Source organism: Salmo trutta, chromosome 4 (genome assembly GCF_901001165.1).
Source record: "Salmo trutta chromosome 4, fSalTru1.1, whole genome shotgun sequence".
Lineage (NCBI taxonomy): Eukaryota > Metazoa > Chordata > Actinopteri > Salmoniformes > Salmonidae > Salmo > Salmo trutta.
Window position 1 is genome coordinate 34,775,322 of NC_042960.1, and position 25,538 is coordinate 34,800,859.

Consider the following 25,538-nt stretch of genomic DNA (forward strand, 5'->3'; position numbering starts at 1 on the left):
CAGTTACCATACCAGGCAGTTATGCAACCCGTCAGGATGCTCTGGCTTAGTGAAACGGTTTACCTTACAAAATCTGTTTGTCCCATCCGGTTTACTGACCAAGATATAGGGAGAAGCCCAGATGGAGAAAGAGAAACTATCACTATCCAGCATGTACCTGATCTCAGCATCCAGACAACGCCATTTCTCTGAAGAAACTCTATAGAACTGCTGACGGATGGGGGTCAGCATCCCCAAAGTCAATATTGTGTTCTATAAAGTTGGTAGGTGTATCAGAAATCAAAACGGGAAAACTCAGAATCAGACCAACCAACTCGTCTCGCCTATCAGCAGGTTTATTTACTTATTTCACCTTTATTTCACCAGGTAGGCAAGTTAAGAACAAGTTCTCATTTACAACTGCGACCTGGCCAAGACAAAGCAAAGCAGTTCGACACATACAAAAACACAGAGTTACACATGGAGTAAAACAAACATAGTCAATAATACAGTAGAAAAATAAGTCTATGTACAATGTGAGCAAATGAGGTGAGATAAGTGAGGTAAAGGCAATAAATAGGCCATGGTGGCGAAGTAAATACAATATAGCAAGTAAAACACTGGAATGGTAGATTTGCAGTGGATGAATGTGCAAAGTAGAAATACTGGGGTGCAAAGGAGCAAAATAAATAAATAAATACAGTAGGGGACAAGGTAGTTGTTTGGGCTAATTATAGATGGGCTATGTACAGGTGCAGTAATCTGTGAGCTGCTCTGACAGATGGTGCTTAAAGCTAGAGAGGGAGATAAGTGTTTCCAGTTTCAGAGATTTTTGTAGTTCGTTCCCGTCATTGGCAGCAGAGAACTGGAAGGAGAGGCGGCCAAAGGTGGAATTGGCTTTGGGGGTGACCAGTGAAATATACCTGCTGGAGCGCGTGCTATGGGTGGGTGCTGCTATGGTGACCAGCGAGCTGAGATAAGGGGGGACTTTACCTAGCAGGGTCTTGTAGATGACCTGGAGCCAGTGGGTTTGGCGACGAGTATGAAGCGAGGGCCAGTCAACGAGAGCGTACAGGCCGCAGTGGTGGGTAGTATATGGGGCTTTGGTGACAAAACGGATGGCACTGTGATAGACTGCATCCAATTTATTGAGTAGGGTATTGGAGGATATTTTGTAAATGACATCGCCGAAGTCGAGGATCGGTAGGATGGTCAGTTTTACGATGGTCAGTTTTATGTTTGCAGCATGAGTGAAGGATGCTTTGTTGAGAAATAGGAAGCCAATTCTAGATTTAACTTTGGATTGGAGATGTTTGATGTGAGTCTGGAAGGAGAGTTTACAGTCTAGCCAGACAACTAGGTATTTGTAATTGTCCACATATTCTAAGTCAGAACCGTCCAGAGTAGTGATACTGGACGGGCGATCATTGAAACTCATCTGGAGGGTTGTTAACAGTGTCCAAAGAAGGGCCAGAGGTATACAGAATGGTGTCGTCTGCGTAGAGGTGGATCAGAGAATCACCAGCAGCAAGAGCGACATCATTGATGTATACAGAGTCGGCCCAAGAATTGAACCCTGTGGCACCCCATAGAGACTGCCAGAGGCCCAGACAACAGGCCCGCCGATTTGACACACTGAACTCTATCAGAGAAGTAGTTGGTGAACCAGGTGAGGCAATCATTTGAGAAACCAAGGCTGTTGAGTCTGCCGATGAGGATGTGGTGATTGACGGAGTCGAAAGCCTTGGCCAGGTCAATGAATACGGCTGAACAGTATTGTTTCTTATCGATGGCGGTTAAGATATCGTTTAGGACCTTGAGCGTGGCTGAGGTGCACCCATGACCAGCTCTGAAACCAGATTGCATAGCGGAGAAGGTACGGTGGGATTTGAAATGGTCGGTAATCTGTTTGTTAACTTGGCTTTCGAAGACCTTAGAAAGGCAGGGTAGGATAGATATAGGTCTGTAGCAGTTTGGGTCAAGAGTGTCCCCCCCTTTAAAGAGGGGGATGACCGCAGCTGCTTTCCAATCTTTGGGAATCTCAGATGACACGAAAGAGAGGTTGAACAGGCTAGTAATAGGGGTTGCAACAATTTCTGCAGATAATTTTAGAAAGAAAGGGTCCAGATTGTCTAGCCCGGCTGATTTGTAGGGGTCCAGATTTTGCAGCTCTTTCAGAACATCAGCTGACTGGATTTGGGAGAAGGAGAAATGGGGAAGGCTTGGGCGAGTTGCTGTAGGGGGTGCAGTGCTGTTGACCGGGGTAGGGGTAGCCAGGTGGAAAGTATGGCCAGCCGTAGAAAAATGCTTATTGAAATTCTCAATTATAGTGGATTTATCGGTGGTGATAGAGTTTCCTATCCTCAGTGCAGTGGGCAGTTGGGAGGAGGTGCTCTTATTCTCCATGGACTTTAACAGTGTCCCAGAACTTTTTTGAGTTCGTGTTGCAGGAAGAAAATGTCTGCTTGAAAAAGCTAGCCTTGGCTTTTCTAACTGCCTGTGTATATTGGTTTTTAACTTCCCTGAAAAGTTGCATATCACGTTGGCTGTTCGATGCTAATGCAGAACGCCACAGGATGTTTTTGTGTTGGTTAAGGGCAGTCAGGTCTGGAGAGAACCAAGGGCTATATCTGTTCCTGGTTCTAAATTTCTTGAATGGGGCATGCTTATTTAAGATGAGCGAGATGGCTATCCAAAACATCCAGTGTCAGAATCTTTAAATCTACCCTGCAGTACGCAATCATCGGGACCAGGGATATCCTCCTCACCATGCACAGACATAGCATGACAAGAACCCAGCGATGTAACAATACCGGCCAAAAGAACAGGTTTACCATCCTCTGCGGACTCCCACTCTTTGGCCCCCGAGGGATGTGCGTAATAGGGTTTTAGCAGATTTACGTGGCACAGTTGGTGCGCTTTCCTGAGTTCCGGAGTGGCAACTAGATAGTTTTGCTCAGCGCACAACCGTATATGGACATTGAAACTTGGTTTGAAAAGGAGAACCGACAATTGGCAGCAGAGCAAGAATCTGGTCACCGGGACTAAAGTGACGAGGCTCAGCTCGCTGATCAAATATTCCCTTCATCCTCCCCTGGGAAGATGATAGCTTCTCTTTAGCCATCTCACCAACGGCGTACAGGCTTCGCCGGAATTCAAACACATAAGATAACAGGGACTGAGGTGGCTCGGGAGACTTCCAGTCATCCTGGAGCACCGCTAGAAGCACACGCACACTATGTCGGAACACTAGGTCATTTGGACTGAAACCTGTGCTCTCCTGTGAAACATCCCTGGCAGCTAACAGCAACCATGGCAACCCCTCCTCCCAATCCTTATCTCCGTACAATAAGCTCTCAACAAAGATTTGTGTTTGATGAAATGTTCCAGCGCTCCTTGACTCTGTCCGTGATTTTGCGCTAGCCAAATTGTGTTTAATATCGAGCTGGTGCTGGAACCTGACCATTCTTAGAGTGAGGCCGAGGGCCAACACTCAATAATGAGATACTCAAAAGGTTGGCTGAGTACGGGAATAGGAACCAGCGGTACCAGATTAATAGCTTGATTAGGTTTACTCGTTAATTGACAGGTTTTGATGAACGCAGAAACATCCCTCTTTAACCTAGGCAAAAAGAAATGTCTCCGTATGCGATTGTAGGTTTTCCTCACGCACAGATGTCCAGCAACATTGTCATGGGAAGTTTAACACCAACTCACGAAACTTAACTGGTACAACAACCTGTCTAATAGCCTCCCCCACAAAACAACTATGAGGTACCCTCTTTCTCATCAGGACATCATCCTGGAGAAAATAGCCATGGGTGACATCTCCCAAGTGTTCCACAGGCACAATTTTGTCACACAACTCTTCTAATGAGTCACCCCATTGTTCCTTGATTAGATCAGAGCGGGGCACAGATAACGGGATAACAGAGAAAGTAGTGACAGATTTCTTTGTAACATGGTTAGCTGGCGCAGTGACCAGGTCGCCACGACTCATGGACCGCGTCACCGTGCACGCAAAGAACACCTCTGGGAAACTCTGCTCGCTCTCAACGGGAATCCCTACAAATGACGGCTTAGCGGAAACCACCAGAGATGGAGACACGACAGGCCACACGCTCACCAGCCAAGTTATACCCTGAATCAGTCTCAGCAGAGAAAGGTAACACAGACTCTAACACAAACGACTCAGAGGCACCTGTGTCCGTCAGGATCTTCACTGGCACTGTGTCGTTACTTAACACAATCATGCTCCAGTTTAGCTTGTTCATGCTTTAGCTGTAACAGAAGCAGATCTTTCTGCTGTTCAAAAGGAAGACTACTACGGCTAACACGCGGAGTGGCCATTGTAACGAAACAGGGAGACGGCGAGTCAGAGGCTGCCCTAGTGGTAACGTCGAGTATACCACTCTCCATCAGATTGGCCTTCAAGATTAACCTAACAATGTTTTTAGACGTTTATCACTATTTCAACCTTATAGTGTTCAGCGATCTTCAAAAGCTGTTCTTTAGTACATAATTCGAACAGTTCCTCTGAAAGAACGTGAATTAACTTGTCTACATTACACGCGATAGTCACAAGTAACTGCTAAAATAATCTTGCTCTTCCCCTCTGCTGAGCACACCAGACCGGACCACAACAAAAGAAACACCAATCACACTAGGCACCACACAAAAACAACAAACAAAATAACCATGCCCAATGTACTCCAAAGTGGAACACGTCACTCAGCCTAACAGGGGAAAAGAAAGGCTATAGCTCTGGGTAGCAAATAGCACTACCCTACCCAAATCTCCCACTGAGGTACCCAAACGGGGGGAAAGAAAGCTAATTGGAGTCAGCTAACCTGGAATCCAATAAATGAGATGAGATATGTTGGTTAGAGCTGCCTTGCACTTTAAAAAAAAAAAAAAAACACACAAAATTTGAGACTCCGGGATGCTGGCCTTCTAGGCAAAGTTCTTCTGTCCTTCTGTTTAATCTTCTCTTTTTATTGGCCAGTCTGAGATATGGCTTTTTCTTTGCAACTCTGCCTAGAAGGCCAGCATCCCGGAGTCACCTCTTCCATGTTGACGTTGAGACCGGTGTTTTGTGGGTACTATTTAATGAAGTTGCCAGTTCAGGACTTGTGAGGTGTCTGTTTCTCAAACTAGACACTCTAATGTACTTGTCCTCTTGCACAGTTGTGCACCGGGGCCTCCCACTCCTCTTTCTATTCTGGTTAGAGCCCGTTTGCACTGTTCTGTGAAGGGAGTAGTACACAGCGTTGTATGAGATCTTCAGTTTCTTGGCAATTTCTCGCATGGAATAGCCTTCATTTCTCAGAACAAGAATAGGCTGACGAGTTACAGAAGAAAGGTCTTTGCTTCTGGCCATTTTGAGCCTGTAACCGAACACACAAATACTGACGCTCCTGATACTCAACTAGTCTAAAAAAGGCCAGTTGTACTGCTTCTTTAATCAGGACAGTTTTCAGCTGTGCTAACATAATTGCAAAAGGGTTTTCTAATGATCAACTAGCCAGTGATACACTTGGATTAGCTAAAACAACATAACATTGGAACATGTGAGTGATGGTTGCTGATAATGGGCCTCTGTACGCCCATGTAGATATGTCATAAAAAGAAATTCTGCCGTTTCCAGCTACAATAGTCATTTACAACATTAACAATGTCCACCCTGTATTTCTGACCAATTTGATGATATTTTAAAATTGACAAAAAAAGGGCATTTCTAAGTGACCTCAAACTTTGGAACGGTAGTGTACATCATTTCCTCTGACAGTTCCATGAACACACACCCACTCACATGGTGACCTCTTGACACACACAATCTCATACATGCCATGCAGGCAAAAAAACACAGAAAGACACAGATTTAAAAGAGCAACAGTATTTGTTATTTCTGTTCCATCAATGAATTTCCTTTCATTCTTAAAACAGTCTAATAAAATTAGATAACATAAACATGATCCACTGCAATAACACACACAGACTGACACACAGCATCACTAGAAATGAGTGAGTTGCTGTCATAACCCCTACTCCAACCCTGACCCAGTCATCCTGAAGGCACAGACACATCAATGAACAATCATATAATAGTCAGAAGTAAATAAGAGTTCATGTATTATCAGGTAGGTTATTGAGAACACATTCTCTTTTACGATGAACAGGCAATAAGATGCAGCAGGTAGGAGTGAATCTGTAGACAAAGACAATAACAAATGTAGCTAAACACTGCCCTCTACTGCCAGCACACACACACACACACACACACACACACACACACACACACACACGATTTAAAAAGCATGTACAATGGTCGGATATGACCCATCCACATTTTATATATAATCTATACATATGATAAAAAATACCACCATCTGACATGCAACGACCACCATGATATAATGCATTGATATTGGATGAAGATGCCTACGCAAAGGGAAAAGGAATCATTGTGCTTGAGATACCGGACTACATGTCATAATTGTGATTTATTTTCTTTAACATGGTTGTCATTTCATGCAATAACACAAATCCAGAGTGGTAGCCTAGGGAGTGTGGGGTATTGTCAGCACAGTGTGTTTTCTATAGCATACATTACATTCACAAAACTGGGGTGTATTCTTTAGGAACCAAACAGAAGCAGATGGCTGAAACGAACAGTGACTAACCTGAAATTGTCCAATTAGAGGCTAAATTGTCCAACTGTTGCTAAATGTTTTGCCCTAATGAATACACCCCTGAGCACACCCATCCAGCACTAGAGTCTAGTCTGTGTAGACTGCACTATGGCTCGGCCAGGGGAAGTCAGGGCTCATTGTTGTGGCGTGCCAGTGCAGGGGGCAGGGTGGTCCCACAGGGGCCCTGGAAGTGGAACCTGCAACACACAGAGACACAGGTGTTAAAGGATGTTATAGGGAATCATTAGTATGAGGCGACAGCAATGTTTCCCAATCGTGGTCCTGGGGTCCCAAAGTGGTGCATATTTTTTCCCCCCAAGCCTTGGCTCACCTGATTCAAGTGAGCCAAGGCTTGATGATGAATTGATTAGTTGATTCAAGTATGTAATTGATAGGCAAACAAAGCACCGCTTTGGGTCCCCGGGACTAGGACTAGGAGAAACTGGACTACAGTATGTGTATAACCTGAAGCGCATGGTGGCGGGTGTTTCCTCCATGTTAAATTCAGCTACAGGTATTCCTCTAGCCGCCACCTGGGGAGCAAACATGGCTGCTGGGTACACTATGGAGGACGTACCTACCTAAAACACATGAGGAAGACGCACATATGCATCTTGTGATTATTATCAACCATTTATTTTACATTGTAGAGAAATCTCTTCAGGGTCTCAAAAAAATATCACTCATTAAAATGACAAAGACAGAATGGACAGACACACACACCCGCACTCACCACTAGGCAGAGGTCACAGAGGTCTAGTTCCTCTTCAACGCGAGTCAGGATGTCCGAGTCCAGAGTCTCCCCGAACCAGACCACATTAGGCCTGAGCAGACCACTACAGCCACCCTGCTCACACCTGGTGAGGCACAGACACAGTTAGACCACTTAAACGTGTTTCCTACATCAATTCATGATTGTGATCAACTGCCATCTAAAAAGTGAAGATAAGAACAAACTCAAGTCAAGAAATCCTAACATTTCTAATTAAGCGATAATGCCAGAGAAGCCTGTGTTTGGAGGATATATCGGCACGAGTGTGGCAAACAGTGCCAATATATCCTCCATACACCAGCTTTGAGGGCATTATCACTTTTATACAACGGGTTACCAACATACTCAAATAATGATTGACATATTTCCATTAAAAACGTTATTTTGATTAATTTATTCATAATACTTCATACTTCTACAATATATAATCCCAACACAAATCTAGGTTTGCTAGAGATGCGACCCTGTCGTTCAGTCTTTTTGTTCAGTATCTATGGACGCGACCCGGTCGTTCAGTATCTATGGACGCGACCCAGTTGTTCGTTCTAAATGTGCTCACTTGTCAGGACACCGTAGCTAGCCAACAACACAGCTACAGTAACACAATGACTTCAAACTGAAGCTGGAAAGACTGCATATTAGCTGCATTTCGTTTGACCTTTATTCAATTGACATTGGTTTGTATATATCCATACAAATGATACCAGCTGATTCATGATTTCGACTGGCCAACAAATGCTGCCTGTCTGTCTGTCTCGTCTCGTTCATTACTATGGGACAGCAGAAGATCGAATTTGAATATTGAAAGAGTGTTGCAAATGTCGTAGAGACAGACAGCAAGGTTAATACAAATCTCCTCTGTTGAAAATGAAATGTTAGTCTAAAAGAAATGTGAGAATGTCTAGATGCTTTTTATAGTGGAGATCCAAGTTTATAAATTGCCTGGCTGGGCTGATGAGAGAGTGGATTGCGCAGTCAGATGGAACACAGTAAATAGGTATAAATTTAGCCGGTGGCAACTGGTGGAATAGAGACCGGCTGGAATGCAGTTTTAACCAATCAGCATTCAGGACTAGACCCAACCGTTGTATAAACAAGACGTAACTGAGTTTGTCCCATCCATCGATATCATATTAAGTTATTATTACTAAGTATTCTAATTCAAAATGCCATGGTCCCACCTGGGTAAGTCATGAGGAGGGATCTGAGCATCATTGGTGTTGGGGTCTGGAGCACTAGAGAGAGAGAGAGAGAGCAAGCGAGAGAGAGATGGCAATAAATACTGTTACAGTATGTATGTAACAACCCATGTAACAACCCCAAGGAATTGCTGACCTGAATTTGACTGACTTACCCTTTGCCCTCCAGGGCAGCACAGATGGGGCTCTTGTGGTTAACCCCAACATGACCACAGCTCATACAGCGGGTTTTAAACAAACTGCCTGTGGTCACAGAGAGAGAGTAGGAAATAAAACATGACCACAACTCATATAGCCTGGTCACAAAGACAAAAGAGGAGAGCTTCCATGGCTTTTTGTCGAGCAAAACGACGTACGCGGTTTGTACAATACGTCGAGATGTAGCTTATTAAAGAATGTGAAACAATGCTGCGTCTGTTCGCCGCTTTTCATTAAACCAGGCTACGGCCTAAAATATTAGTTCATATGGGCATAAAATTATATCCTACAGAAATTTGATCAGTTATGGAAACATAAGCTACAGTATATGCAAAAATATTCAGATATAGTATAGATATAGACATTTGATCACTATTATAGAAATTGGAAACAATTGAGATTTTAGAAACACAAAGAAACAATTACTGGGCTCCCATCATCATTATTCACATCAAGTCACATGCACAATTATCAGCTTTTTTATGAGCTGTCATCAAGGCAAAAGGTGTCTACTTTGAAGAATCTCAAATATAAAACATATTTTTTGATTTGTTTAACACTTTTTTTTGGTTACTACATAATTCCATGTGTTATTCATTGTTGATGTCGTCACTATTATTCTACAATACAGAAAATAGTAAAAAAAGAAAAACCGTTGAAGGAATACGTGTGTCCAAACTTTTGACTGGTAATGTGTGTATGTACACACACACACACACACACACACACACACACACACACATATATATATATACACACATACATACATACATACATACATACATATATACATATATATAAACACACACACTACCAGTCAAACGTTATAGAACACGTACTCAAGTCTGAAATATCGCTGACCCTATTTAGTTGACTGGTCGATTGTTTGTTTGATAGGCTGTTGGTCGATCAAGATTTCTTTAGTCGCAATTATTTTCTTCTTCATGGTACACAAGACACCTGTCTTATTCGTGCCTGTCTCAGTGGACTAATCCATTGCAGAGGCAACGGGGATGGCACAGTCCATCACTCCAAGACGTGATACTGAAATTGTATATGGTTATATTATGTAAAAATAATGGTAAAACATTAATAAATCAATTATTTTATAACAAATGCGCTTTCTCCCGCGCTGGACATGGTTGCTGTCCGCGGTTCTGAAACAATCTTCAGTGCGCCGTAGAATTGGAGCCTTTCCCTATGTTGCTATGTGCATAATAGCAAAATTAACCAGCATAATGGGATGGAGAACAATGCGGCGGCGGCAGCAGAGACGAGGAGACAGCCCTTAATAAGTAATGTAAGTAATGTTATCATTAGTGGTCTTTGTACAGTAGCCTTGTATAACCACCATCGAACTGTAGGCCTTAGAGTCCTGTTTAGTCTTAATACCGTAACTTACTTAGGTCTATATTTCCATATATAGGCTACTGTATCAATCATTCATTCATTCGTTCATGCCATCGCACAGCATACATTTGAAATGCAATCAAGCATTTCAGTTTTTAAATTAAATAAAAAGGGAGCTTTGAATAATTAGCCTAAACAATAAATAAACCGCAATTCACAAATGCATGCAACTCATTTTAAGTCCGTTGTATTAAAGGCTTTATAGATATTTTTTTTCTCCGTTAGAACAGACTTTAGCACTATACTTTCACTAATTTATTCAGTGTTGTTTACACTGTTCCAAAATGGTTAGAAAATAATATTGTGATCTAACAGCAACTGTTTAGCGCACAATACTCACACAGTGCTTGCTCCTATACCCTCCTTTTTCTTGATCTCCAGGAGATTCCTCAACTACTTTAAGTCAAATATCTTCCACGAATCTGACTACAACTTTCCCTCCTGAGAAACCAGAAAACATTTGCCCGTCTCTCGAGATTATTTTTCACGTCCTCCGTATCCATTTTGCTGTCGACATCACTGTGTTTGGAGTTTGTTATAACCAATTTATTGATGTGTTTATGATAGGCTATAGGTCAGGCTCTATTGGTCACATGCATGCGATGCTTATGTTTTACAATAAGAGAGCAAGGGTTGAGGGAATAGGGAATTGTTTTTCCTAAACAAATTAAAATAACTTTTTCCAGTCAGAAACAACTGAAATGGCTGTAATTATGTTACAGCTTCAGCATGGAGAGCGCAATAAACACTTGTTGTGCTGTGGTGCATTTTCACTGCAGTAGGGAGGAGAGCGAGATTTTTTTTTTTAACACAGTGTGACCATTGTGCTCTGAGTTATTTGTGCGTCTTAATTATTTAATCAAACAGGGGTGCTTAAAGCATCACACAAGATCAGTGCATATGTAGTTGCTTCTATTCAAACATATAGGGTGAGGCTCTATATATGGAAAAATATGTTTAAACATTTCGACCAATCACTTGGTCGAAAGAACAGGGCGACTCTCTGAAAGCTTGTATGGTATATCTACAGCCCAGTCTGCCTACCCAGGATGGATTGACTATTACACACTGGAGTGAAACTGACCTTCAACAATCTTCTTTAAATCTACACTTTAATAACAACATGAGTCCCCAATACCACTATTCGCTAGTCAGACACAGATTCCGTCCCAAATGGCATCCTATTCCCTATAGTCCACTAGAAGATGACACCATCTGTAGGGCTTCGGTCAAGCGTAGTGCACTACACAGGGGATAGGGTGCCATTTGGGACATAGGCACAGTGAAAGTGACATTGCATTATTACCGTGGATCTACTAGCTAACTAGTCAGGACAGTGAAAGTCAGTCTGGGTGGCATCGCCATGGTTACAGTACCGTGTATCTCCAAGATGTTGGTGGATCCGGCTCGGCGATGTAGCTCATCGATGTTCTGTGTGATGACGGTGACGCGGCGCCCCTGTTTCTGCAGCCTGGCCTCACACTCTGCTATGGCCACATGAGCCGAGTTGGGGCTCTTCGTCAGCATCACCTCCCTGCGGTAGTGGTAGAACTCCCATACCCTGGATGGGTTCTGACTGAATGCACCAGGGGTGGCCAGGTCCTGATTTGGGGGAGGGGGGGACAAAGTAAGGATGAAAAACAGAGTGATAGAGAAAAGGGGGGGGGGGGGTGAGAAACAAGGAGAGAGGGGCGGGACAGGAGGAGGGAGACAAAGGGGAAGAGCAGTGCACTATAAAGGGAATAGGGTGCCATTTAGGATGCATCCTTGGGGTGTTTACCTGGGCTTGCCATTTCCTCCAGAAGCCTCCTTCTCCTCTGAAGGTTGGAACCCCACTCTCAGCACTAACCCCTGCTCCCGTCAAGATGGCCACGTGTTTGGCTTTCGAGAACACCTCTCGGAACGCTGCTAGGTCTGAAAACACACACACAGACAAAAATATTAAGACAAAAAAGTAACACACATACAAATACAGCAACAAAACAGCAGACCATGTGTGTGTGGTCTTGTTCTTACATCCTTGTGGGGACCTGAAATTCCTAAAAGTCCCCACAATGATAGTCAAATAAGGAAAATTCTCCCTCGTGGAGACAACTCCAGTTATGGAAAAAGTACCCAATTATCATACTTGAGTAAAAGTAAAGATAGCTTAATAATAAAAAATGACTCAAGTGGAAGTGAAAGTCACCCAGTAAAATACTACTCGAGTAAAAGTATTTGGTTTTAAATCTACTAAAGTATTAAAAAAAGTAATTGTAAGTGCTTAAATATACTTACAGTTGAAGTCGGAAGTTTACATACACTTAGGTTGGAGTCTTAAAACTCGTTTTTCAACCACTCCACAAATTTCTTGTTAACAAACTATAGTTTTGGCAAGTCGTTTAAAAAAAAAACTCTACTTTGTGCATGACAGGTATTTTTTCCAACAATTGTTTACAGACAGATTATTTCACTGTATCACAATTCCAGTGGGTCAGAAGTTTACATACACTAAGTTGACTGTGCCTTTAAACAGCTTGGAAAATTCCAGATAATAATGTCATGGCTTTAGAAGCTTCTGGTAGGCTAATTGACATCATTTGAGTCAATTGGAGGTGTACCTGTGGATGCATTTCAAGGCCTACCTTCAAGCTCAGTGCCTTCATGGTGAAATCAAAAGAAATCAGCCAAGACCTCAGAACAAAAAAAATTGTAGAGCTCCACAAGTCTGGTTCATCCTTGGGAGCAATTTCCAAACGCCTGAAGGTACCACGTTCATCTGTACAAACACCATGGGACCACGCAACAGTCAAACCGCTCAGGACGGAGACACGTTCTGTCTCCTAGAGATGAACGTACTTTGGTGCGAAAAGTGCAAATCAATCCCAGAACAACAGCAAAGGACCTTGTGAAGATGCTGGAGGAAACAGGTACAAAATTATCTATATCCACAGTAAAACGAGTCCTATATTGACATAACCTGAAAGGTCGCTCAGCAAGGAGGAAGCCACTGCTCCAAAATCACCATAAAGCCAGACTACGGTTTGCAACTGCACATGGGGACAAGATTGTAATTTTTGGAGAAATGTCCTCTGGTCTGATGAAACAAAAATATAACTGTTTGGCCATAATGACCATCGTTATGTTTGGAGAAAAAGGCGGGAGGCTTGCAAGCCGAAGAACACCATCCCAACCGTGAAGCACGGGGTGGCAGCATCATGTTGTGGGGGTGCTTTGCTGCAGGAGGGACTGGTGCACTTCACAAAATAGATGGCATCATGAGGTAGGAAAATTATGTGGATATATTGAAGCAACATCTCAAGACATCAGACAGGAAGTTAAAGCTTGGTCGCAAATGGGTCTTCCAAATGGACAATGATCCCAAGCATACTTTCAAAGTTGTGGCAAAATGGCTTAAGGAGGTTCAGCTTTAGGGTTAGCATTAGAGTTTAAGTGTAGGGGTTAGAGAAATTAGGATTTTTTATGGAAATCAATTTTAGGTTCCCACAAGGATAGAAAAACAAGTGTGTGTACTAGACTAACAGTCCTACCTGAGCTGGGTCTGGCCATGACCTGTCTTGTCTGGGTCTCCTTAAATCGGGCACACAGATGAGAGGTGACGCCTCTGCTGCTGAACTGACGTACAATCATCAGGGTTAACTAAGAAAAAGAACAAGAAAAAGATAAGGTGGCGGCCCTGAGGACGGCGCGTCTTACCTGTTCCTGCTCGACTTAGCTTTTTTTTTAAATGACTCTTTTCCTGTTATTACTTTGTTTACTCAATGTTTGTTCAATAATGTCCTACAACCGACAAACACTTCTGGATCATGAATCAGAAGCTACACACTTCTCTCAGCATCCCAGATTGGGAATACTACGCCAGTGACGAAGAAGAGGAAGGAAAGGGGGACTCCAAGCTAGGCTGAAAAGACTGCCTACATGGCCTCCTCTTCCTCGTATCCTGATGGCTAATAGGTTTGGGTGGTATACCTTATATACCGTATTCCAGGGTAACTTTGAAAAAGCCACAGGATGGTTTTTCAATAATGTCAAAACTATTCTTTGAAGTTTTTCAAGGAAATGTGAATATTTGTAGATACTTAAGTTAATACCCGCAGTCAACTTGTGCAATTCGTTAGGAGATAATGAAGAACGCAGTCTGCTTTTCATCGGTCACAATATTTTACATTATGAAGCTTACCATAGTTCCCCGGAAAAGTTGAGCCAGTCACGTTTGTTTGTAAATAGCACAACGGAAGACGGCGGGAGCTGGAGAGTCCATAGTCTCTGTTGTGCGGCGCACATGAGGCGATGAAGTTGCACTTGTATGCAATTCACTACTAAATGTTTGCCATCAGATATCTTAGAATTCTGCCAGAGGTCAAAGAGCTCCGATGAGTTCGTACAGCTGCCATTTCTTCCCTGTGCTTTCTACTAGCGTTTTATTTTCTCTTCCGTTCTTCTCCCCTCTGCTCCGTGTACACATTCTGCTCTTCCTTTAGAAAAGCATGCATCACAACTTTGTTCATTTGCACAATTTCTCTCATTCCCTTTCACTTGTAAATGTCCACACTCACCGAAAATGACATTCGGTAGCTACTAGCTATGCTTGAATAACTTTGAGCTGGATTTGCCTGTCTTTGCAATTAGCTCGTTAGCATTTAGTTAACAGCGTCTATGTGATTTCGCTATTATACTGAACAAAAATATAAACACAACATGTAAAGTGTTGGTCCCATGTTTCATGAGCTGAAATAAAAAATCCCAGAAATGTTCCATACACACAAAAAATGTATTTCTCTCAAATTTTGTGCACACATTTGTTTACATCCCTGTTAGTGAGCATTTCTCCTTTGCCACGATAATCCATCCACGTGGCATATCAAGAAGCTGATAAAACAGCATAATAATTACACAGGTGCACCTTGTGCTAGGGGCAATAAAAAACCAGCTTTGTCATACAACACAACGCTACAGATGTCTCAAGTTGAGGGAGCATGTGATTGGCATGTTGACTGCAGGAATGTCCACCAGAGCTATTGAAAGAGAATTTAATGTTGATTTTGCTACCATAAGCCGCCTCCAATGTCGTTTTAGAGAATTTGGCACAACGTCCAACTGGCCTCACAAGAACAGACCACCTGTAACCACGCCAGCCCAGGACCTCCACATCCGGCTTCTTCACCTGCGGACTCGTCTAAGAACAGACACCCGGACAGCTGATGAAACTGTGGAGTATTTCTGTCTGTAATACAGCCATTTTGTGGGAAGAAAATAAATAATCGGCTGGGCCTTGCTCCCAAGTGGGCCTATGCCCTCTCAGGCCCACCCATGGATGTGCCCCTGCTCAATTATGTAAAATCCATAGATTAGGGCCTAATGAATTTATTTCAATTGACTGGTTTCCTTATATGAACTGTAACTCTGTAAAATGTTTGATAATTCAAACTCACGACGCATGTGGAAAGGACTACAGACTATAACGAACTACAAAGACAAATCCAGCTGTGTGGTGCCGACAGAAGCCTCCCTCCAAGACACGCGTAACTCATTCTATGCTCGCTTCTCTCGTTGCTCCAGATGACCAGGTGTGTTCGCTCGCCGATGCTGACATGAGGAAAACTCTCAGAACTGCCGACCCAGACGGCATCTCTGGACGCGTCCTCAGTGTGTGCTGCTGACCAGCTGGCGGGCGTCTTCTCGGACATCTAAAACATGCCCAGACTGTAGTCCCCACCTGCTTAAAGGAGACAACCATTGTCCCAGTGCCTAAGCAAAACAAGGGTGACATGCCCAAATGACTAATCGCCCCATCGCACTCACCACTGTCATCATTAAGTGCTTGGAGAGACTGGTCTTGACCCACATTAAGGTCAGCACGCCAGGTACACAGGACCCACTCCAATTTGCCTACCGCTCCAACAGATCCAATGAAGACGCCATTTCCATCGCTATTCACACGACCGTATCCCATCTGGACAAGAAGAACACCTATGTGAGAATGCTATTCATTGACTACAGTTCAGCATTCAACCCTATTGTGGTAGACCACAGGCTGGATTGGCAATAACAACCTCCTCCACACTGACTCTTAACACAGGGCCCCCACAGGGGTGTGTCCTCAGCCCTCTGCTGTACTCCCTGTTAACCCATGACTGCGTGGCACGACACCAACTCCAACAAGTTTGCTGACGACACCACGGTTGTATGCCTGATAACCAACAAAAAAATCTGCCTATAGGGAGGAGGTAAGTGAACTGGCATGTGGTGCCAGGACAACCACCTCTTCCTCAACATCAGAAAAACAAAGGAGTTGATTGTTGACTTCAGGAAGCCAAGGAGGTAACATGCCCCGATCCACATCAACGGAACTGCAGTAGAGAGAGTCAGTAGTTTAAAGTTCCTCGCCATCCACATCACCGAGGACTTGACATCGACCAACACCACCACCACTCGTCAAAAGGGCACAACAGCGTCTCTACTTCATAACACTGATGAAGAAATTCGGCATGCCACCCCGGGTCCTCTCCAAATACTACCGCTGCACCATCGAGAGCATCCTGGCCGATTGCATCACGTCCTGATACAGAAATTGCTCCGTCCACTACCACAATGCCCTCCATAGGGTGGTGAAGACGGCCCAGAACATCACAAGGACCATGCTCCCACCTATCCAGGACATCTACTCGTAATGGTGCCTGAAGAAGACCCGCAGCATCATCAAGGGCACCACAAACCCCAGCTGCTCACTCCCTTACCGTCAGGCAGACCGTATCAGAGCATGAGGTCTGACACCAACAGGCTCAGAGACAGTTTCTCTCTACAAGCCATCAGACTGCTGAACACTTGAACTGGACTAACCACCAGCTCAGATTCTCCAAACCTTAGCACACATGCACTCACTCACACATACATACATACACAGCCACACATTCATGCTACACACACATCACAACTGCGGCTACCAGACTCTTATGATTGCTAAATAATGCACCATTTAAACATTGACCCCAAATCCCCCCTTCCCCAAAACACATGTAAATATTTGAGTATAAATTGTACCTTCCTGTATTATACTTATGCTAAAATATTCTACTGAACCATTTACTTGATGTTCATATTCTTATCTTCTATTATTTCTTATTGTTGTTGCAAAGTGGAGAAGGAACTTGCAAGTAAGCATTTCATTGGACGGTGTATACCACGTGTATCCTGTACATATGACTAATACAACTTTAAACTTGAAGAATATGACGGACACACAAAACAAATTCAAGTAATGTCTCAACAGAAACCTACAGCCAACAGAACTCATATTGATGTTGACACAGCAAATGACAGTGAACTCAATTACCACAGAGGGACAACTACTTTGGGCACGTTACTACCTCATAGATCAAGAGAGCAGGGGGTTATTGTAACAAACACCACACTGAGTTGTCACCTAACCAACTAGCTATTGTACCTGGAGATCTTGCTTGCTGTAACAACTTGGAAACGTTGCTGACATGCGCAGACCTCTCTGGCTAGTCAAAGGGTAAATATTCATAGCAAGTTACTGTAGCTCGCTATCTGATTTTCTTTGACCCTTGTGCATTTAAGGGCGTAAGTCAGTCGTTCGTTTTTTAGGGTCGGGTTTTCGAGACTATTTGTTGTTCATTCAACTTGCAAGCAAAAATCGTACTCTTGAGTTGCGCTCTAAATACGACAGCTAGCCAGCTATCTATGGAATGCAACTCAAGCTTAGCTGCTAGCTAACATTAGTTAGCTAAACTTGTTGTTAGTCTTCAAACGACTATCAGCATGTATATTTCCTTGTTTCGCATGTCCAAAGAAGCATTGACATACAACATTAATATGCCCTGATTAAATAATATAAGCTTCAAGATAGATTTAATCAGACACATTTTTGCATGTTGAATTTCTCTAAGTCCTTCCTTACCCTGTTTCTGCTGTTTAGCTAAGAGGTGTGTAATTTTAAGTCTTCCTCTTCTTCTCCTTTGGGATTGGGTTGGCAGATCGCATCCTACTTTCAGGTGCATACACCGCCACCTACTGTACTGAAGTGTGAGGCCAGTCATGGCCTACCTACGTTTAATGATCTTCATTATTCCTGTTTCTAAACGAAAAGAATTGCACCATCAATATACCACTATTTCATAAGAATCACCACCCCATTAACTATTTAGCTGTACAATCTTGTACTCCCAGGTACTTCTCTGCAGCTGCCACCTACACTCACTACTTTGACCCCATCTACTCCTGGACCGGGACACCACCCTTCGACACACCCTGTAACTCTTCTGAAGTCAAATCTTGTATAGCCAAATAGTTCTCTGCAGCTGCCAACAGAACATCTATTTTCTGTGATTTACGTTACATTTTTGCGGTACGGTTGATGACCATTGCTATGAACGCTAAGAAGCCAACCTTACTGAAGCTGGCACAAATCTACTACTCAATGGGATCCTCTCAGGATCCGTCACCCTTGACACATCCTCACATCCTCCTCTACTTTCTACACTGCCTCAGCATGTGACACCTTCTGCGCTACTCTGACTCTGGACACTTCAACCTGCCTCTATCGCACCGGACACTTCCGATACCCAGCAACATGAGCACCCCTACAGTTGACACACACAACTTTATCCACAGAAACTATACAATCCTCTGAGATGATAGACTTTTTTTAATTTGTATTGGCAGATCGCATCAACTAGGTTCATACATCGCCGCCACCTACTGTACTGGAGTGTGAGTGAGGACACGGCCTCCCTTAGCTAAAGATTGTTAAAACAGATAATGTGAGAAAAGATTTTTGTTATTCTTTACTGGGAGTTACAGGTTTACCTATACAAATAGTTGCCAGAGATTTTTCAAATGCCTGGTATGGGCGATACTATCCTCGTTCTCGATTTGGCCAAACATGTATCTTCTAAAATGTCCATGTCCAGTTACAGGAGGCGTGTCTGAATGTAGAAAGTGCTCCGTTATTAATGAAGTAATCCAACAATGTGTATGCCGCCATCTTGTCTATGTCAAATCTTCTCTCATTGATTAAGACAGGTGCGTCCACCCCTGATATGTCTCTTGTGCCTCATGGTCCGAGTGGCTCTTCTGCGGACTGGGTTTGAAGTGGATCACTGTCAATTGCTCACTGTCACCCTATGTTTGGGTTGATGTTTACATATTATTGATTTAGTACAGAAAAATAATTTGTTTTCAAATGCAACTGGGGCCAACTAAATAATTGTTAGGCTATATTTTGAATCCACCAATGGCACTTTGTATTACTGACCACAGAAGGCCCTTTACCAAATATAACTACTATTGTGATGCATAATTGCCATGGCAATTTGGAATTTCCAGTCAATTAGCATTATGTTTAATTACTGGGTGGTTCGAGCCCTGAATGTTGATTGGCTGACAGCCGTGGTATATCACACCGTTTACCACAGGTATGACAAAACATTTATTTTTACTGTTCTAATTACGTTGGTAACCAGTTTAAAAGAACAATCAGACACCTCGGGGGTTTGTGATATATTGCCAATATACCATTGCTAAGGGCTGTGTCCAGGCACTCTGCAATGCATTGTGCCTATGAACAGCTCTTAGCCGTGGTATACTGGTCATATAACACACCACCTCTTGCCTTATTGCTTAATTATACAGATACAAAATTGGCCTACAAATGCTTTATATAATTTGCAATATGACAGCTAAATCTCCCAAAGTAACTGTGCCATTCCAAATGCAAAAACCTGAAAAAAAAATAATAATACAAAACACAGTGGAATATAAATTGGTCAGGGGCATGTAAAAGGATGACGCGCTTCTTTTGATACTAAAATAATATCCTACTTTTAAACTAATATCCTACATATTTATATTACTGTGTATATTCTCTTTTTTAGTTGTCTGTCAATGTTGTGCAATGTTATAGCTATAGTAAACGTTTATGAATTAATGATTTGCCGTTTATAATGGTTGGAATCCAACCATTGGATCAAGAAATTATTGTAAGCCTATGCTGCAAATGAGTGCAAACTTAACCATAATGGTGCAATGCATCTGACTTGACTGTTGATGATTTAATGTTTGAAATAAATACATTGTTTTAATGTATTTATTTATTTGTTAGGGACAGTGACAAAGATTCAATGTTTATCAATCCCTAACAGATTAGGCTATTATTATATATGGACGTACTTATCTATTATTAACTCTACTGCCTAAAATTCTTATAAACCACCTAATAGCCTAATAAAAAGTCAAAGTTGTAACAGTTTTAGTTAAAAGCCCATCTTTAATCTAAGCAGACTTTAACATCTCTACACTGCCAGGGGTTGGTCGGGAGGAAGATCCGGGAGGGGGCGGTTAGGTCATGTAGGTTACCCGGCCTGTCTAATGCCTCCTGCGGTCTCCTCTCCTGCAATGCCGGGACATCCTCTGGGCATTGTGATTGATAGATATGGTATGATTTACTTTTAGATGGGCCGGGGGTCCCTTTTATAGGGCTGGATATTTTTATTTTTATTCTTTGGCCAACCCAATGAACCCTGGAAGAAATAATCAATCAGTGCTTTATTGAATGGTCATTCGGAATGTCAAGGTAATGAACATTATGGGTAAAAATAAAATTAAAAAATACAAAACACAGTAGAATATAGTCTTTTGAGCCTAATTCTTTGGAGATCCTCCTTCAGATTAGTGTATTATCTTAGCCTGTCTGAACCTTACTCTCAGTTAGCCTCCCTATCTCTACCCTACATTATGGGAGTTAAATACGCTAGTCTAGATATGCTATCTGCCTATACATTATCATTAATAGTATAGATGGGATGAACCTACACTCTTAGAAAAAATGGGTTCTGTCCCCATAGGGGAACCCTTACAATAATTGTTTTTGGTTCCAGATAGAAAGAACCCATTTCCACAGAGAACCCAAAAGGAATATACCTTGAACCAAAAAGGGTTCTCTTGTGGGGACAGCCGAAGAACCCTTTTGAAACCTTTTTTTCTAAGAGAGTATCAGTGACAAATGGACAAATGTGCTGTAAAATGACAATGTGCTTGTGCTTGCATATAAATGCCCCATTCTAGTTCCATTCTGTGTATTCTGATGATATCATCCACTAGATGGGGTGAGCTTGCTTCCAAAAAGAGAGAGAAGAGTTGGAGAATAGCAGCTTTCAAATGGTGATGGTACATGCAGATGGGTATTTGCTTACTGATCTCTTTTTTTTAATGTTTTTATTTAACCTTTATTTAACTAGGCAAGTCAGTTAAGAACAAATTCTTATTTACAATGACGGCCTACCAAAAGGCCTCCTGCGGGGACGGGGGCCTGGGATTAAAAAAATAAAAAAATACAATATAAATATAGGACAAAATACACATCACAACAAGAGAGAGAACACAGCGCTACATAAAGAGGGACCTAAGACAACAACATAGCAAGGCAGCAACACATGACAACACAACATGGTAGCAGCACAAAACATGGTCCAAACATTATTGGGCACAGTCAACAGCACAAAAGTCAAGAAGGTAGAGACAACAATACATCACACAATGCAGCCACAACTGTCAGTAAGAGTGTCCATGATTGAGTCTTTGAATGAAGAGATTGAGATTAAACTGTCCAGTTTGAGTGTTTGTTGCAGCTCGTTCCAGTCGCTAGCTGCAGCGAATTCTTGGCAACCATTATAAATATCTGCCATGTAGGCTATGGAGTCAGCCATGATGAAGGAGACAGATGGGCTAGGGTTAGATAGGCTAACTGAAAGTAAGGGCCAGCCATTCTCCAGATATCATCTCCAATTATAGCCTACTGATTTACTCTCTGGGGATTGGGCAGGTATTCTCACAATAGCAACTGTGTGTTATTCTGTGCTGTTGCAGACAGGGAAAGTGTGTGTGTGTCAGTGGCGTAAGGCAGTTTCCTCGGGCCGCAAGGTACGAGCAAGCCCCGCCCTAACCAAAAAACAAAAAAGTGTAGTTTTATAGCTTAGCCTATCTCATGCTATTTTACACATTTTGCTATGAGGCTGCGAGAAAATGTTGCAATTTTAAAGCAAATTTCCTGTCATTCCCGCCCAAAAAAAGGAATGGTTTATGACGTGTTCATATTCTATCTCTGGGTGTGTGTGTGTGTGTGTGTGTGTGTGTGTGTGTGTGTGTGTGTGTGTGTGTGTGTGTGTGTGTGTGTGTGTGTGTGTGTGTGTGTGTGTGTGTGTGTGTGTGTGTGGATTCCACTTTCTCTTTTCGGAAGGGAACAGGACTTCTTTTAATTGATAGTGTCACTGCACATCTCACACCACTGGAGGAGGTTTGTTTGCTTCTCTCTCAATTCAATTCAATTCAATTTAAATTGCTTTATTGGCTGGGGAAACACATGTTTACATTGCCAAAGCAAGTAAAATAGATAATTAAAAAAGTGAAATAAACAATAAAAATGTACTGTAAACATTACACTCACAAAAGTTTCAAAGGAATAGAGACATTTCATATGTAATTTCATGGCTATGTACAGTGTTGTAAGATGCAAGTACAAAAGGGAAAATAAATAATCATAAATATGGGTTGTATTTACAATGGTGTTTGTTCTTCACTGGCTGCACTTTTCTTGTGGCAACAGGTCACACATGTTGCTGCTTTGATGGTACACTGTGATATTTCACCTAATAAATATGGGATTTTATCCCAATTTGATTTGTTTTCAAATTCTTTGTGGGTGTGTGTAATCTGAGGGAAATATGTGTCTCTAATATGGTCATACATTTGGCAGGAGGTTAGGAAGTGCAGCTCAGTTTACACCTCATTTTGTGGGCAGTGTGCACGTAGCCTGTCTTCTCTTGAGAGCCAGGTCTGCCTACGGTGGCCTTTCTCAATAGCAAGGCTATGCTCACTGAGTCTGTACATAGTCAAAGCTTTCCTTAGGTTTGGGTCAGTCACAGTGGTCAGGTATTCTGTCACTGTGTACTCTCTGTTTAGGGCCAAATAGCATTCTAGTTTGCTCAGTTTTTTTCTTAATTCTGTCCAATGTATCAAATAATTATCTTTTTGTTTTCTCATGATTTGGTTGGGTCTAATTGTGTTGCTGTCCTGGAGCTCTGTGGGGTGTGTTTGTGTTTGTGAACAGAGCCCCAGGACCAGCTTGCTTAGGGGACTCTTCTCCAGGTTCATTTCTCTGTAGATGATGGCTTTGTTATGGAAGGTTTAGGAATCGCTTACTTTTAGGTGGTTGTAGAATTTAACGGCTCTTTTCTGGATTTTGATAATTAGCGGGTATCGGCCTAATTCTGCTTTGCATACATTATTTGGTGTTCTGTGTTGTACATGGAGGATATTTTTGCAGAATTCTGCATGCAGAGTCTCAATTTGGTGTTTGTCCCATTTTGTGAATTCTTGGTTGGTGAGCGGACCCCAGACCTCACAACCATAAAGGGCAATGGGTTCTATAACTGATTCAAGTATTTTTAGACAGATCCTAATTGGTATGTTGAATTTTATGTTCCTTTTGATGGCATAGAATGCCCTTTTTGCCTTGTCTCTCAGGTTGTTCACAGCTTTGTGGAAGTTACCTGTGGTGCTGATGTTTAGACCAAGGTATGTATACAGTGGGGGAAAAAAGTATTTGATCCCCTGCTGATTTTGTACGTTTGCCCACATACAAAGAAATGATCAGTCTATAATTTTAATGGTAGGTTTATATGAACAGTGAGAGACAGAATAACAACAAAAAAATCCAGAAAAACGCATGTCAAAAATGTTATAAAATGATTTGCATTTTAATGAGGGAAATAAGTATTTGACCCCTCTGCAAAACATGACTTAGCACTTGGTGGCAAAACCCTTGTTGGCAATCACAGAGGTCAGACATTTCTTGTAGTTGGCCACCAGGTTTGCACACATCTCAGGAGGGATTTTGTCCCACTCCTCTTTGCAGATCTTCTCCAAGTCATTAAGGTTTCAAGGCTGACGTTTGGCAACTTGAACCTTCAGCTCCCTCCACAGATTTTCTATGGGATTAAGGTCTGGAGACTGGCTAGGCCACTCCAGGACCTTAATGTGCTTCTTCTTGAGCCACTCCTTTGTTGCCTTGGCCGTGTGTTTTGGGTTATTGTCATGCTGGAATACCCATCCACGACCCATTTTCAATGCCCTGGCTGAGGGAAGGAGGTTCTCACCCAAGATTTGACAGTACATGGCCCCGTCAAATGATGCGGTGAAGTTGTCCTGTCCCCTTAGCAGAAAAACACCCCCAAAGCATAATGTTTCCACCTCCATGTTTGACGGTGGAGATGGTGTTCTTGGGGTCATAGGCAGCATTCCTCCTCCTCCTCCAAACATGGCGAGTTGAGTTGATGCCAAAGAGCTCCATTTTGGTCTCATCTGACCACAACAATTTCACCTGTTGTCCTCTGAATCATTCAGATGTTCATTGGCAAACTTCAGACGGGCATGTATATGTATTCTTGAGCATGGGGACCTTGCGGCCGATTGCAGGATTTCAGTCCTTCACGGCGTAGTGTGTTACCAATTGTTTTCTTGGTGACTATGGTCCCAGCTGCCTTGAGATCATTGACAAGGTCCTCCCGTGTAGTTCTGGGCTGATTCCTCAACGTTCTCATGATCATTGCAACTCCACGAGGTGAGATCTTGCATGGAGCCCCAGGCCGAGGGATATTGACAGTTCTTTTGTGTTTCTTCCATTTGCGAATAAACGCACCAAATGCTGTCACCTTCTCACCAAGCTGCTTGGCGATGGTCTTGTAGCCCATTCCAGCTTTGTGTAGGTCTACAATCTTGTCCCTGACATCCTTGGAGAGCTCTTTGGTCTTGGCCATGGTGGAGAGTTTGGAATCTGATTGATTGATTGCTTCTGTGGACAGGTGTCTTTTATACAGGTAACAAGCTGTGGTTAGGAGCACTCCCTTTAAGAGTGTGCTCCTGATGTCAGCTCATTACCTGTATAAAAGACACCTGGGAGCCAGAAATCTTTCTGATTGAGAGGGGGTCAAATACTTATTTCCCTCATTAAAATGCAAATCAATTTATAACATTTTTAACATGCGTTTTTCTGGATTTTTTTGTTGTTATTCTGTCTCTCACTGTTCAAATAAAGCTAACATTAAAATTATAGACTGATCGTTTCTTTGTCAGTTGGCAAACATACAAAATCAGCAGGGGATCAAATACTTTTTTCCCCCACTGTAGTTGTTTGTGTGCTCTAGAGCAACGGTGTCTAGATGGAATTTGTATTCGTGGTCCTGGCGACTGGACCTTTTTTGGAACACCATT

The 25,538-nt window shown here is 42.5% G+C and overlaps 1 protein-coding gene across 2 annotated transcripts; it reads right to left on the bottom strand.

Annotated features, from left to right (window-relative positions):
- Nucleotides 1-5,859: 5,859 nt before the first annotated feature.
- Nucleotides 5,860-18,272, bottom strand: LOC115192281 (NAD-dependent protein deacylase sirtuin-5, mitochondrial). 2 transcript variants are annotated; one of them, XM_029750597.1, is made up of 9 exons: nucleotides 18,172-18,272; nucleotides 13,781-13,889; nucleotides 12,031-12,164; nucleotides 11,627-11,852; nucleotides 8,798-8,885; nucleotides 8,625-8,678; nucleotides 7,405-7,528; nucleotides 7,137-7,252; nucleotides 5,860-6,868 (listed from the first exon to the last, which is right to left on the bottom strand). In XM_029750597.1, exons 2-9 carry the CDS (start codon nucleotides 13,878-13,880, stop codon nucleotides 6,799-6,801), a joined length of 912 nt encoding a protein of 303 aa, XP_029606457.1. In that variant the 5' UTR covers nucleotides 13,881-13,889; nucleotides 18,172-18,272; the 3' UTR covers nucleotides 5,860-6,798. The 2 variants fall into 2 exon arrangements, with proteins under 2 accessions (XP_029606457.1, XP_029606456.1); XM_029750596.1 differs by lacking the exon at nucleotides 18,172-18,272 and adding an exon at nucleotides 17,695-17,754.
- Between the last annotated feature and the right edge of the window lie 7,266 nt (nucleotides 18,273-25,538).

What these genes read in the sequence shown, in the direction of transcription:
- LOC115192281 (XM_029750596.1), bottom strand. Translation starts at nt 17,739, where the DNA reads ATGTCAGCAACGTTTCCAAGTTGTTACAGCAAGCAAGATCTCCAG. An exon ending in TCTGTGACCTCTGCCTAGTG is followed by an intron (nt 7,253 to 7,404) that starts GTGAGTGCGGGT and finishes CATGTGTTTTAG; the next exon opens with GTAGGTACGTCCTCCATAGT. An exon ending in CCCGCCACCATGCGCTTCAG is followed by an intron (nt 6,869 to 7,136) that starts GTTATACACATA and finishes TGTGTGTTGCAG; the next exon opens with GTTCCACTTCCAGGGCCCCT.